The 15,691-nt window shown below is 39.8% G+C and overlaps 1 protein-coding gene across 3 annotated transcripts in view; it reads left to right on the top strand.

Moving 5' to 3' along the window:
• The first annotated feature begins 871 nt into the window (after positions 1-871).
• The window catches only part of Pank1 (pantothenate kinase 1), a 65,092-nt gene continuing 50,272 nt past the window's right edge, over positions 872-15,691 (top strand). For 2 of the 3 annotated variants that reach the window (XM_026415232.2, XM_026415230.2), the window contains exon 1: positions 872-3,462. In XM_026415232.2, coding sequence (XP_026271017.2) covers positions 2,760-3,462 — 703 coding nt within the window. In that variant the 5' untranslated portion in view covers positions 872-2,759. Of the gene's footprint in view, positions 3,463-4,183; positions 4,304-15,691 lie in introns of those variants that run through there. The other variant, XM_077798856.1, reaches the window with a different exon arrangement.

Below are 15,691 nucleotides of genomic sequence, written 5' to 3'. Positions count from 1 at the left end.
TTGGCTCAAGCCTTCCTCACCATGTCAGTGAATCAAGCTGGAGAGAATATGTCCTTGGAGGTACCACAGTGCTAAAGCTTCTACTTGCATCTCTGGTGTTAAGTTGCTTCTCAAAGGACTCAGTTTGATGATGTGGAAATTTGAAAATTGTGTATTTAAATATTGACAAGTGGCCAATAGTGATGTTTAGCAAATTTACAGTAGAAAGTGAGAAGGAGCCTAGGTGGAATACCACCTAATTCACTGACACAATCACAAATGATTACCAAGAGATTCCTAATGATTCAGTGATGAACAAAAGAATCATCTACCTTAATGGAGCTTACAGGAGGGGGAAACAGCAACAGAATAAAATTCAATTGTTTCATAGCACTTATAATGTGCTAGGCACTTTACATATATTAATTCATTTCATTATTTTAGCTCAGTGTAGTCCTCTTATTATTACCATTTACAAATGAGTGATAGGATGTATTTTATAGTTATAAACTGATAAGGAGGCATGCAGGGAATATAGGGGTTAGGGAGGAAGCACAGCTGGAAAACCTATAGTCCTAACGGGCAGGATGATTCTTTGAATATGAGAGGTGGAAATGCAGATCTAAGGGGTGAGACTAGTAGACAAAAATGTCTGAAGGAAAATAACTGCAGGCAATGGAAACAGCAGATGAAAGATGTTCAAGGAACTGAAAGGAGGAAGAGCCTGGGATGAGGCAGGAGAGGTAGGCAGGGGCTAGATCCCTTAGGTTTATTTCTCTGTCTTCAAATAGTATGAGGTCAGGGAAGCAGAGAGAGTTGAGATCTCTTTATTTGAAAGCAAAAACAAGCAAGCAAAAACCAAGAGGATGGACCAGAGCACTGTAGTATCCCAATGGTTGTAACTCTCCAATTCTAGGTCTGCTGGAAGGAACTGCCCTCTGTAGATTAAGTACAAATGACAAAGAATATTACACACAATGAATATTGCTGTGAGCATAATTTGTTCCCCTCACTTGAAAGGAAGTGTGAATTGCTGAAATAAGCGAAACAAAGGTAATAATTGTCAAAGGACAAAACCATAACAATTTGATGATTTATTTTTAATTCCAGAATTGGGCAACACTTCATTCCATAAAGTAGAATAGTGTTCCAATAGGCAGGGCAAAGGAAGTTGGTTCTATAGAGGAGGGCTTGAAGAAAGTAGAAACAAAAACTAAAGTAAATAGCTCCTTTCAGTTATTTTTCTTATAAGAGGAGGACAGAGAGAAAAACTACAATAATGACTAATAAATCAACATGAGGTTACTTATTTGGCATAAGGGTTAAGGCAGAGGGAACTTCATTACTGCCAATTAAAACTGGCTTGTTGGGCTGGGGATGGAGCTCAGTGGCAGAACACTTCCTTCGCATGTGCCAGGTCTTGGGTTCAATCCCCAGTATTGCAAAATAAAACAACAACAACAACAACAAAGAAACATCCTGGGCCTATGACTGTTATCTCTAATCCAGATTCCTAGGAAGGACAGATAAACAGCTTAGCTCTAGCTTGGTGACCTGGAACTTTAACATGAATAACACAATTTTGATATTCAGCCTGGTCTATGCAGCAGGTTAATTTACAACAATGACCTCCTGTAATTTTTTTTTTTTTAAAGAGAGAGTGAGAGAGGAGAGAGAGAGAGAGAGAGAATTTTTTTTTAATATTTATTTTTTAGTTCTTGGCGGACACAACATCTTTGTTGGTATGTGGTGCTGAGGATCGAACCCAGGTCGCACGCATGCCAGGCGGTCGCACGCATGCCAGGCGAGCGCGCTACCGCTTGAGCCACATCCCCAGCCCCCTCCTGTAATTTTTATGTAACAGTTTTTGGAACATTTATTGTGCTTCAAGATTGAACCAGGCACTTTTAGATAAATCTCCCCACAAATGTCCCACATTACAAATACAAAAGCAAAGGCCTCGAATTACATAATTTTTATAAGATCCTCTCCATCCAAATTTGTCCTGCCTACTGAACATTCCCCCTTGAGTTTCCTGTTGTCAGGTATGTTGAGCAATGAGTCTCTCTGGGTTTGCTCAGTGGTTGAGTTGGAACTGGAACCCAGGGCTGACTCCAAAACTCATGGTGTTGATGACCCTTTAATGCTGCCTTACCTTCTTAAAACAAGAGACAACTCCTAATTCTATAAATAACATGACATTGTCTCTTCAGGTCCTTTCTGGGTGAGGAAAGCGCTTTTTATAGCTTGGGATTGCTTCTGTTTTCTTGGTCTCTTCCAGCACCAGTTAATCCTACCCAGTTTTGTCCTTCACTGTCCTTACACTGACTGTATTCCTAGTTTTCCTCCTTGCTAGACAACTTGTGAGACCACATGGTTTTGGTCTGTGTATGCCAGCAAAGAAATCTCACTCCTCCCCAAGTCTGCCTACCTTTCTATAAATAATCGTTCTCTTTCCTCAGGCCTTTGAGTAGTTTGGTCACCTAACGCAGGCGCGCGCGCGCGCGCACACACACACACACACACACACACACACACACACTCACGCGCGGCAGGGGGTTGGGTAGTGGCAACATAAGTGACCTTGCAAAGGTATCTAGCCCACTGGGGACAGAATTAGCAAACCTGAAACCTCTGCAAATATTTGGCTTCCTCCCACATTCCTCCTGAAGCTGCTGAATCCCTCGCGTCGACCTCACCCAGTACCCTTTTAGCTCGCTCGCCATACAAAGCCCAATCCGCCCATCTCTTCTTTACAAACCCAGAGAACTTCATTCCCCATGTTGAAACTCGGCGGTGGCGGTGGCGGGCAGGACTGGGCATGCTCAGTGACAGGGACAGGTCTGGGAGGCGAGGAAGCTACATTTGAAGTCGCGCGGCCCAGGGATCAGGGGGAGGTGGGTGGCTGGGGCCCCGGCTGGGGGTGCACGGAGACCCCAGATTCCGTGCCCAGGGACAGCATGCTCCAGGAAGGCGCTGCAGGGCGGGCGCGCGAGGGGGAGGGCGTGGAGGAGGTGGAGGAGTCAGCGGGAGGAGGGGAGGAGCGCTGGGCTCGCCATCCCCGGGCGCCGGCTCTGCGGCTGCTGAATCGGAAGCCGCCGGGAGGATCTGAGGAAATAAAGACGACCGAGAATGACCTCCAGGGAGGCAGCTTGAGCCGGGGCTCGCGCGCTGTCCCGCCAGCCCCGAGCATGGGCGACCGCGGCGGGCAGCCGGAGCGCTCAGCCTCGCACACCCCAGGGGCCCCCGCGGGCATCAACGCAGCCCTCGTGAACGGGCTGCTGCACAACGGCTTCCACCCGCCTCCAGTCCAGCCGCCGCTCGTTTGCAGCCGGGGCCCCTCGGGCGGCGGCGACGCGGCGCCCCCACGCCTCCCGCTCCTGTCGGAGCTCCAGCCACAGCAGCTGCTGGCTCAGCATGACTCTCCGGCCAAGAAATGCCGGCTTCGGAGGAGGATGGACTCCGGGAGGAAGAACAGGCCGCGTAAGTCCCTCCCGGAGGGGAGCATCAGCGCGAAGTAGGCGCAGCGCGCTGGGACCGGGAACGGCGGGAGCATGCACCGCAGTGCACTCTGTGCGCCCCAGCACCTGCGGTCCAGGGACTGCACGGAGGGAACGCTCGGGAATGACTCTTTCCCCAGGGATGCCAACCATTGATTGAGCCTGCTTCTTGTTTGGTCGTGTTCGCATAATGGGCCGACTGGACATGGTCTGAGCTGCTCCTTAGGTCACTGCTCTATAAAAGGCGAACGCACTGCCCACCCTTCTAATTGGTTCCTGGGAATTGCACGCCTGTGAGCAATTGGTGGAGTCCGGGAGTGGGGATAGAGCGGGCGCATCTTTCTGGGATTGCAGCTCGTACGACCAGTTAGCCCTTTGAATCACAGAGTAACCGCCAGTAACTTGGGTCTACTGGGGAGCTCAAGTCTGGAGGCGTGGAGTTGAACAACCCACTCCCCCCAAAATTACAGCGTATCAAACTCTTTTCACAGCCAATAAGAGGGCCTGTTGGGAGGGACACACCTACTGATACCATGTGGGCCGGAACTATGTGGACCAATGAGGATTGCAGGTGGATTTTTTTTGGGGGGGGGGGGGAAGAAGGTGGGTTTATAATTGTAATGTACAGTGCAGAGAGCCGAAGTGCGTTATTTCACAATCGGTAACTTGTATATATAATGGTAGTTTGTAAAGGATACCTATCCCACTGGACGTTCTGGCATGTAAATTTGTAGGTCGAGTTTACGACTTTTTTCTTATCTGAGCCGAACCTCATTGAACTTGCTTTGTGTCTTTAATGAAGCTTATAAATGGCAGAAAGCAAAGTAAGTAGAATGCATGCAAGTAAATGATTGCATTCAAACTTTCATCTTTTGCACATGATTATTCTTGGATATAGGAAAGTTGTTATGTAGATTTTGGATTTCTTTTCGCGGTTTATCTTTTATTGTCTCCTTTTGACTCAACTTTTCTGCATTGAATTAAAGTTTCTAAGACTTTGGGAAGTCTTAGAAACTTAGGTGAATCCAATGATTGTATTTTATAGATCTGAAATGTTAAGGTTGCAAGTTAAAGTTTTGTGTGGAGCTTTGAAACCACACAGCAATTTTAGTTGTAGTTGTAAGAAAGGCATGTTGCACCTAGATTTTTCGTTACTTTTGTTTTGTTTTTGATCCTTGTTAGAAAATGAATTTCTTTTGATGGACTTAATATCGATTGCTTATGGTTTATTAATCTGTTTTACTTCTTTTGAAACCACATTTTAGTTATTTCTCTGATCTATATTTACAAATATAGAGATTGCAACAAAAAATAGCTAAAATATAATGAAAGAGAACTGCATTGAGTTTTTGTTAGTATTATCAACTCTAATTTTTTTTTGTTTTGGGTAGTGGGGATTGAACCCAAGGGCAATTAACCTACTGAGCTACATTCTCACCCCTTTTTATTATTTTATTTTTTCATTTTGAGACAGAGTCTAGCTAAATTGCTTAAGGCCTTGCTAAATTTTTGAGGCTGACTTTGAATTTTCAATCCTCCTGCCTCAGCCTTCCCAGACTCTCCAATTGCTGGGATTACAGGTGTGTGCACTGCACCCAGCTCAAATGGTGTGTTTGAGGATACACACCTCTTAAAATAATTTTTAAGGAATTTAAAATATGACAAGAAAAAATCTGTACATGTTTAATGTAAATGCACTTTCTTTTCCAAATATTTTTGTTCTAGAGTGGCTTAAATACATGCACCCATACTCTTTGGGTCAAGTAAATAATAGCTTGTAGACAAAAAAACTAACCTAAGCCTTAACTTGGTGCTTTAAACCAATAGGAATTATTTTAATACATAAGAAAATATAACTTACTGCTGTGTGCTTCGTGTCAAAAACTAAATTGGTGTATTTCTTACAAAAATAAAAATATTTTTTTAAGTAGTCATGAGAATTATTCATAGTTTTAAAAGGATTCATCAGATTGGCTTTTCATTATCCTACCATGTTTTCTTTTCTCAGATTTGAACAAACATTTCTAAAATAAAGTTCACAGAGTTCAGGGGAATCACATCTGCACATTTTACTACCAATATTTCTTCTAAAATTGGATTTACATATTTGTAATCCCAGTGACTTGGAGGCTGAGGCAGGAGGATTGTAAGTTCATGGCTAGTCTTTGCAATTTAGCAAGGCCCTAAGAAACTTATACCTTATCGTAAAATGTAAAATTAAAAAAAAGGCAGCAATATAGCTCAATCATAGAGTGCCCATGGGTTCAATCCCCAGTACTGAAAAAGAAAAGAAGAAAGAAAGAAAGGGTTTAATTTTTTTTACCTTGCCTATTAACATTCATATATCTTTTTATAAAAAAGAAATATTGTTCAATCAATTGGTACTTTGATAAAGAGGCATGTATTTAGATTTAAGCATGTTTCTATTTTCAGATAACACAAATTATACATGAACAATTATTGCAAAAAATAGTTGGGTCCTTTAAATGTGAACTTTAAAAATATGCTGGTGGTAAAGCATCAAACTGGACAAATAATCAATTTTTACTTACTAGTTTACAACATGAAATGCCTGCCCCTATCCAAACTAGAGGCATTAAGATATATTTGTGTGGATAGGTGTATTTCTATTTGTAATAATATGCATTCAAATATTGCAGGCGTGAAAATGATGAATGGAATAATGAAAAACAATTCCATATTTTTAGATTATTTAAAAAATTGAAGCCTGACTGCTCAGTGCAAACTATTCACCATTCTGTAATCTAAAAATTGGATTAGGAAGCTAAAGTTACAGCTCAGTGGTAGAGCACAAGTTTAGCATGTATGAGGCCCTGGGTTCAATCCCCAGCACCCCTCCCAAAAGAAAAGTATGTGAATATATGCATTTGATGTCACAGAAAAAAAAATGGTACAAGTGACATCATCATCTCATTGAAATAACTATTTCCATTTCTGCAGCTGACTTTGGCAAAAGACTTTCCATGGAGTTTCCATAAAGTATCAGTAGGGAGATTCCTTGTCTACTTCTTGCATTGATTCTTTGAATCACACCTACATAACACCTCATGGGTCAGTTCGTGTGTCAAATACTTTGAAGCTATGATCATTCTGACAAAGAGGTTGTGAATGTCTAATGTGTAGTATAAAACCAGCCACCTAAAGGACTTGGATTTGAAACTCAGCTTGATCATCAGAGCCCATTACTTGACCTTTATGTTTGTTTCAATACTAATAAAGTGGAGCTAATACTACTACTGTGGAGTTGATGTGAGGACAAAACTAGCTAATATAAGTAAAGAATTTAGATTCCTGTGTGGAATGTAGCCATTATTTATACATGTCAGCTGTCATCACCATCACCACACTAAGTACTGCCCACCCTTAATCCACAGAACATGACAGTTGAACTGGCAGATATAACCTTAAACTGACTTTTTTTTCTTTTCTTATTTTCCCCCCATTAGGGATTAAACCCAGGGGTGTTTTACCATTGAATCACATTCCCCCTCCTTTTTATTTTTATTTATTTTTTAAAATTTTGACGTAGGAGTTCACTAAATTGCTGAGGCTGGCCTCAAACTTGTGATCCTCCTGCCTCAGCTTCCCAAGTTGCTGAGATTACAGGTGTGTGTCACCATGCCTGGTTATGCATCCAGTTTTTGAATTACTAGTTCAAACATTGTAGTTTTGATTCTTGATTAGACTTGGAATATTTTACTGTATTAGAAAGCAATTTTTGTACATAACTCTTTTTTTGGTTTTTAAATATTTATTTATTCTAATTTGTTATACATGACAGCAGAATGCATTTCAATTCATAGTACACATATAGACACATTTTTTCAGGTCTCTGGTTGTACATAAAGTAGAGTTATACCATTTGTGTCTTCATACATGTACTTCGGTAATGATGTCCATCGCATTCCATCATCCTACTCCCCCTCCCTTCCCTTTAGCCTATCTAAAGTTCCTCCCTTCCCCCCATGATCCGCCCCCATCCCCGTTACAGATCATCACAGAAAACATTCAGCCTTTACTTTTGGGGTGGTGTACATAACTCTTTCTAATAAATTATTTTCTAAGATAGGTGAATACACTTGACCCAGAGAGTCTGGGTCCATGTATTTAACCCATTCTAGATCAAAAATATTTGGAAAAGAAAGTGCATTTACACTAAACATGTACAGATTTTTCTCTTGTCATTATTCCCTTAACAATGCTGCCTAAAAACTATTCATATAGTATTTGCTTTGTGTTAGGTATTACAAATAATCTAGAGCTGATTTAAAGTATATGAGCCAGACACATTGGCGAACACCTTTGATCCCCGCTACTCTGGAGACTGAGGCAGGAGGATTGGAAGTTCAAGGCCAGTCTCCACAACTTAGTGAGATCCTGTCTCAAAATAAAAATTGAAAAATGGCTAGGGATGTAGTTCAGTGGTAGAGTACCCATGGGTTCAATCCTGAGTGCTGCAAAAAATAAATAGATATAAATAAATAAAAGTATACAAGAGAATGTGCATAGTTTATATGCAAATACTGTGCTATTTTATTTAAGGGATTTGAGTGTTGGAGAATTTTGGTATCTCTGAGGAGTCTTGGAACCAATTCTCCCATGGATTCAAAAGAATGATTTTCAAGTTTGTCAAAATTACATTATGAATGGTACAATGTACATTTGAAGTAAGGATTAAGAGTTTAAGGCCCAGGTGTCCAGTGTCTAAGTGTTAAAGATCAGGATTCTGTTAAACGTGTGAACACCACTTTTCCTCCAAAAGACCTGTAAGTGAATTTCAACATTAATACAGAACATATTTTATTTGGTTTGGTAACCAAAGATGGAAGTAATGCTTTAATTCTTAACATATGGGATATTTAACAAGTGAGCAAAACAAAGCCCATCATAGTTTTGGAGACAGAATAAGTAGGGAAAGAAAGAAGTATTGGTTTTAACTGACAGGTTTTTGTTTTTGTAACAGTCTGACTCTTAATATTTTGTGTGTGGTACATGGATTTGTGTGTGTGTGTGTGTGTGTGTGTGTGTGTGTGAGTGAAAATACAAATTTCCATAAATAGATCAGGGTTTGACTTATATATTCAATTACATGTGCTTTAGCTTTAACATGAAAGAATGAAAGACAGTATTCATCTTGGGATCACAATATTCTGAATCAGTTATGGAAACTGTTTGGTGTACCCAGTGTGGTGTACAGAATTTTTAAGTAGACCTTTTCTCTAGATAGTGCAGCTGTCAAAATTGGTATCTCAATACCTAATTCATGGCATATTTTAGATGCTTAGAGTTGGTTAGTCACATGTGTGCATGTGTGTGAATGAGTGTGTGCATTTGTATGCGTATTTTCTCCTTGGGAATGTATTTGAGAGCAGCATATGATTCAAAAGGGTGGGACTGTTATTTTTAGAGACAGTTACATTAAATTATGATCTCTGTAGTTTGGAAAGAGGGTGGAAACTCATGACAACAGTGGGTCCTTAAAGTAACAGCTTTGATTCAGGAAGTAATGTGGGTAACTATTATTGAGCAATGGCTGAGTGCCCCTTGTTCTGAATGTGCTTTAACAAACACATGTGTGTATTCTCATTTTATTTATTTATTTATTTATTTGGTACTGGGGGTTGAACCCAGGGATGTCTAACCACTGAGCCACATTCCTAGCCCTTTTTATTTTTTATTTTGAGATGGGTCTCACTAAATTGCTTAAGGTCTTGCTAAGTTGCTGAGGCTAGCCTGAAACTTGTGATCCTCCTGCCTCAGCCTCCCAGTCACTGGGATTACAGGCTTGCGCTACCATACCTGGCCAGTAGGACCCAAATTTAAACTCAAGCCTGTTTCCACTGCCAGCTGACTTCTACCACAATAAGACTATTACTTATGTTGGGAATAGGAAATTTGGTTTGTAAAAATTTCTGAAAAGATAGATATATGCAATCTGTACAACTTTGGCAATGAGCTCACCTATGTGTCTAGGGGAGTAAAACAACCAATATGAAGGAGAACTTAACTTGTTATGTGAGGCACCAACCACTTTACATGGGTTATTTTATCAAGTATTCCCAGCACCCTGTGAGATGAGTACTATTATTTTACTGAGAGCTCAGGGTTTTGACTCTGCTGCGTAGGATCCTGGTGAGTTCCCAGGAAGTAAGTATTCTGCAATGGAAAGATCTTTGGAGCCATCAGAGCTGAATTCAAGTTCTCATTTCAATACTTACTAGCACTATGGCCTTAGGTGAGATACCTTCTGAAAGGAAGCTTCCCTAATGCCTGCTAATGTTTCTAGAAGCTGGGTATATGGTCTGTGTCTTGATCTTGTTGTCACATTCATGGAATACCCCCATTGCAAGTCAACTTAGTCAATAAGAAGAATGTGTAATTTATTTGTCTGCTAATGTAGTGTCAGGACAAAGTTATTTTTTTAAAAAGGAAGTGTCTTTCTTTGATCTTGACTGATATCTTAGCCCTGGTGTGAGACAAATATGCACAAAAGATGAAAAGGATTAGAAAGATGAGCACTCTTCCTCTCTAAGAGCCACATGAATTGAACAAGACTTCAGAATTCAGAACATCTGCATCTAGTTCTTAGGTCATCTTTTAAGCTTATTCTCTAGGGATTGGGAAAAATGGGCTTGCCATCTTCATTCTGGCCAATGAGGAATGAGATGGATATTTCTGCCCGTTGCCTTTAGTATTAGCAGGTGGGCCTTCTTCGCCCTTTGCTGAATCTGAGGCTGTAGAAACTTTTTAGATAGGGGAGGTTCAGAACAGATGACCTGCATGAACCTCTGTAAACTTTAGCCAGCCCAGGCAGTGCCAGTTACTTGGAAACCTCTGGAGTTTCTATACAAACAACTTTTTTTTTTTATAATTTTTTTTTAATATTTATTTATTTAGTTAGTTCTCTTTGTTGGTATGTGGTGCTGAGGATCGAACCCGGGCCGCATGCATGCCAGGCGAGCGCGCTACCGCTTGAGCCACATCCCCAGCCCCTACAAACAACTTCTTTATAGCCCCAGGTAGATTGTCTAGGTGTGAAAGAGGCAGGGATGGATTTAGTTGACCTTAAGTCTGATATGAATCAGCAGTATAGTGAGGGTTGGAGCAAAATGTAAGTACTTCATAAACATTAGCCATTGTTATTGGTAGTGGCATTAGATTTTCTTCCTTATACTATGGATCTGCCTTGCTATAACTTCTGTTCCTTGAGGATACAATATATCTTATCCATCTTTTACAGGACAGCACATTAAATATTTAATGATAACTGTATTGTCATAACTCTGGATCCTACCCTCTGAAGAGTCAAGTCCTGTACACTTTCCTGCTAGATTCCCGTATGTGGAATTGTATTACATGGCTGGCAAGATTTAAAGCAAGACTGGAAGAAGATTGTTCTAAAGGAGATTGGGGATTGTTATAAAGGAGATCAAAGAAGTATTGACCTAGGTGACCTTGAACTCTGAGATTTAATCATTCCTGTGAGGTCTACAGGAACTAATGAGATTTTACTCCTTTGGGCCAAGGCACCATGCTAGACTCTGGATGTGATATCCAGTTTCACATGACTCTAAGCTGAGTGTAACTTGAAGCCAGTTGCCTAATTTGATTTTACTCAGATGCCATAGTAGTTCCAGAAGTCAAGAAACTGCATGGGAGAGTTAGTTGATTCTGTTTGCTATTCATACTTACCCAACTCCATATTTTTTAAATTTAAATTTTAATTAATTTATTTTGAGATGAGGTCTTGTTCTATTGCCCAGACTGGCCTCAAACTAGTGGTCTTCTTGCCTTAACCTCCAAGTAGCTGGGATCACAGACACACACCACCATATCTGTCCGCAACTATTACCTATGTTTGATGAAAAAAAATGAAATGGATGTTATATATTTAGGATGTTATATACTAAAAAGGTAGTATAAGTCTGGATGGTCCTTTTCCTTTTGCAGAAAATGTTCACTATGAGAAAGGGTCCAAATGTGATTTATTCTTTGGGGTTACCATGTAATATTTCATTAGCATTTTTAAATAGTAATAGGGGTACCATAATTAATTATGTCAGGACCACAGACATATACTGGAATTATCCTAGGCAAATTACAGTGATGTTTTTCCTGCCTCTGGGATCTGATCATATAGAAGTTTTCCTAACTCTGCACTCAAGATGGGCTGGGGTTGGTAGCTCACTGGCAGAGCATTCACCTAGTATGTGTGAGGCACTGTGTTTGATCCTTAGTACCATATAAAAATAAACAATTAAAATCAAGGCATTCTTTCCATCTATAACTACAAAAAAAAAATTTTTTTAAAAAGATCTTTGGACGGGGGGTGGGTGGGGGGATGTAACTCAGTGGTAAAGCACCCCTGGGTTTGGTCATCAGTACCAAAAAAATAAATAAATAAACAAGATCTTTGGCTATGATAGGTATATTTACATCATGGAAATTAGCAAACAACTGAAAATCAAAGCTTTATTTTCACTTTTTAACCCCAAAGGCATCGACAGAAGTTTATTTAGGAAAGTAGATACATATTCAACACAGAAAGGGGACAGTGTCATCAAGAGAGATGCCTTTAGGGTAAAGCAAGGAATAAACATCATGCAGACTATCTCCAGAGGCCAGACAGCCAAGGGCTTTATTTTCAGAGATCTAATTGTTAAACAGTGACCAGCACACAGTGACTAGGACACACAGTTCACAGAAAGGCTCAAAGAAAAGTCCTAAAGGGCATAAGTAATACCAACTGAAGTACTGAAGCATTTGAGGTAGAGAATTGGAGGAAAGGTCAACAACATGCCCTTTGCTAAGTATGACTATGCCAGAAGATGAGAAGTTAGATAAACTTTTTTTTTTTTTTTTTTTTGATACTAGGGACTGAACCTGGGGGCACTTAACCACTCAGCCACATAAAAGCCCTTTTCATTTTTTATTTTGAGACAGGGTATTATCAGCCTCCCATTCTCCCTCTTAAATTCCTACCCCAGAGATAGTTGGGCTCAGCGCTGAACTAACCAGTAGGTAGACCAAACAGGTATTATTAGCGTGCTATACATGCAACAGTGGTTCCAAAGAAAGGAGAAAAAATAACATGCGTGTCTTTTTGTTTTGTTTAGCTTTTTACTGGGGCTTGAAACCAGGGGTTCTTTACCACGGAGCTACATCTCCAGTCCTTTTTATTTTTTACTTTGAGACAGGATCTCACTAAGTTGCTGAAGCTGCCCTTGAACTTGGGATCCTCCAGCCTCTGCCTCCCCAGTCTCTGGGATTACAGGCATGCTTTCATCACACTTGCTGTGAATGACTTGAATTCAGCTACTTGTTTATTGTGGTTTGGGGAACACCAAAACTTTTCTTTAAATAAATAGATATAAATCTGGCGCCAATTGGGCCTTATATCTTTCTTGGGTGTTATATAATTTATTTATTGCTGCTGAAATGTCAGGATGGAGTTGTTAGAATATCTTTATTTTACGTTTCTTATTAGGGTAGGCAGGTTAAAATTTGTCCTCGCCAAGCAGGAAAGGAGCTTGGTCTGTCTGGTTTCATACACAGATTTGGGAGGCAGAATAGGGACTTCCCCAGTTTAGATCTGTTTGAATTTTGCTTCAAAGATAACTGATTCTGTGCCACTTGTCTTTTCACTGTCCTGAATGAGTATTTGGATTTATAATTTTTTTTTTTCATTTAAGTAAATTTTAAACATTAAACAAAACTAGAGAACATAGTATAATGAACTGCCAAGTACTCACCACTCAGCTTCTTTAATTATCAAATCTTATTTGATCTTATTTTATTTCTTCTATAAAATGCCCAACCTGTGGACTGGGGATGTACCTCAGTGGTGCAGCACTTGCCTAGCATACGTAAGGCCCTGGGTTCAATCCTCAGCACTGAAAAAAGAAAAAGAAAAGCATAAATGCCCAACCTCCTCTCTTTCCAAACTGGATGATATTGAAGTAAATCTCAGCAATCATCTCACTTTAATATCCAATGTTTTTGTGTATACTTCTAAAAAATATGAACCCTTTAAACATATAACCATAATCTGTTATTTGCTAAAACAAGTGTCTGTATTACATCAGGTTAAAATCATAGTATTTAATAATGCACAATTAGATGAATAAATGAATAAATTCAGTTATCTAACTACCATTCTTTAGCAACACTGAACTACACCCCCAGCCCTCTGAACTCTTAAAACTTTGGCCTGTAGGTACATGTACACAAATTACAGTTGTTGCAGCTCACTTGTAGGCAAATAAATGAAAATTTGATGATTGTGTTGCCCCCAGAGAATCCCTTTGTTTGCTAATACCTATTGTTGTTTGTATATAACTAATTTTTAACCATTTCCTCATGGATTGAGATTTCAAATCTCATTCTTGGAATGAAATAGCCTGTGCAAAAAATCTGCTTTGGGATCACCCCAAAATCACTGGACTAGAAATAATATCTTCTAATTGTTAGGGAATAAGTAGTTTTTGTCTGACATTAAGAAATCAGGAACAATATTGCCTGGTGTAGTAGCACATACATCCTCTGATCCCAGCTTCTCTGGAGGCTGGAACAGGAGGATGGCAAGATAGAGGCCAATTCTGAGCAGTTTAGTGAGAATTTATTTCAAAATAAAATAAAAGGCATGGGGTTTTAGATCAGTAGTAAGAGTGCTTGATGAGCATGTGTGAGGCCCTGTGTACTAGTACAGAAAGGAAGGATAGAAGGAAGGAAGATTTTAAAAGAGCTCCACCCCTCCTTTCCTTTGAAGCCATTACAGTAGGGCCAGTGGAGCAGGCTAAGATACTATTAGTCTCTTCAAGATACTATTAGGATTGAGGACTAGGCTCAAGCCCCAGAATCTGGAGTCTCTGGATTTAGAGCTAAACTGGGGGGTAATAGGAGGGGTAGTGGTAAAATTTGTGAAATTTACAATACCAGACAATTTTTGGAAAGATAACTCCTTATTTCAAAGTTAAGCACAAGAACAAAGATCTTGAGTCTATTTAGGATCAGTCTGTTTATCAAACATTCTTGGATCAAACCAATTAAATACAGTGAATTCTTATCTGTGTAAATGCCAGACTGGGTTTTTCAGTTGTATGAAAATGTACTTCAAATCCATTTTTATACATTCCTGCCTTTTTTGACAGAAGGAATATTATTTAATATATTTCAATAATTTAGAGACATTGTTAATACCCAGTTTTGTTCTATTGTGGTGCTGAAGATTGAACCCAGGGTTTTGTGCATGCCAGGCAAGCACTCTAACCACAGAGTTCCATCCCCAGCTCTGGGTGAGTTCCTTTAACCTTTGTGAGTCTCAGTTTTAAGTATGCCTTGGAAGAAGCTTCTTCTGAATTGCTATGAATAGACCATTCTTTAGCAAATTTGTGGCTCTCAGGTCTCTTTTTGTCGTGCTAGAGATTGAACCTTCGGGCTTAGAAATAGTGGGCAAGTGCTTTAACACTGAACTAAACCCCCAGCCCTTTGAACTATTAAAAGTTTGGCCTGTAGGTGCATGTACACAAAAAAATTGTACAAGCTCCAGTGTACCACTTCAACACACGTGTACCAGACTCAATTAAATTTTAGTCAAGCTGTAGGCATATTTGCTTGGCAACTTCTTTAACTCGGGCTTAGGTCAGTTATGTAATAACAAATAAATGGTTAACCTGTCAAGCCCTCACTAATGTTTTCTTAGCATTTTAGTACTTATTAAACGATTTGAATGGTTTTTGTTTGGTTTTTATATTTATCACAAGCAAAGTGAGGAGTTATTAGATATGTAATATTAAGTTTGCATGAAATATTTTCAGCAAATATATCCAAGCTACTGAATCAATTTTTATTCCTGAGATGGCAAGAAAAGACATTCAAAATACAGCCTATGATTTGCATTTGCTCTGTGAATCAGGGTTTTTTTTGACCTAGGATTGAACCCAGGGGCACTTAACCACTGAGACATATCCCCAGCCCTTTTTACTTTTTATTTTGGGACAGAGTCTCGCTAAGTTGCTAAAAACCTCGCTAAATTGCTGAGGCTGGCTTTGAACTTAAAATTCTCCTGCCTCAGTTTCCTGGGTTCCTGAGATTACAGGCATGTGCCACTTTGCCCAGCTGAATCAGGCTTTTTTCGATATTGTGTTAAAGTCAACAAAGCACAAAAATAAATGGGTGCTGAAGTTTATGCA

Source organism: Urocitellus parryii, chromosome 5, assembly GCF_045843805.1.
Source record: "Urocitellus parryii isolate mUroPar1 chromosome 5, mUroPar1.hap1, whole genome shotgun sequence".
NCBI lineage: Eukaryota > Metazoa > Chordata > Mammalia > Rodentia > Sciuridae > Urocitellus > Urocitellus parryii.
The sequence above is the reverse complement of the archived record's forward strand: the minus strand, read 5'-3'. Positions and strand labels throughout refer to the sequence as shown.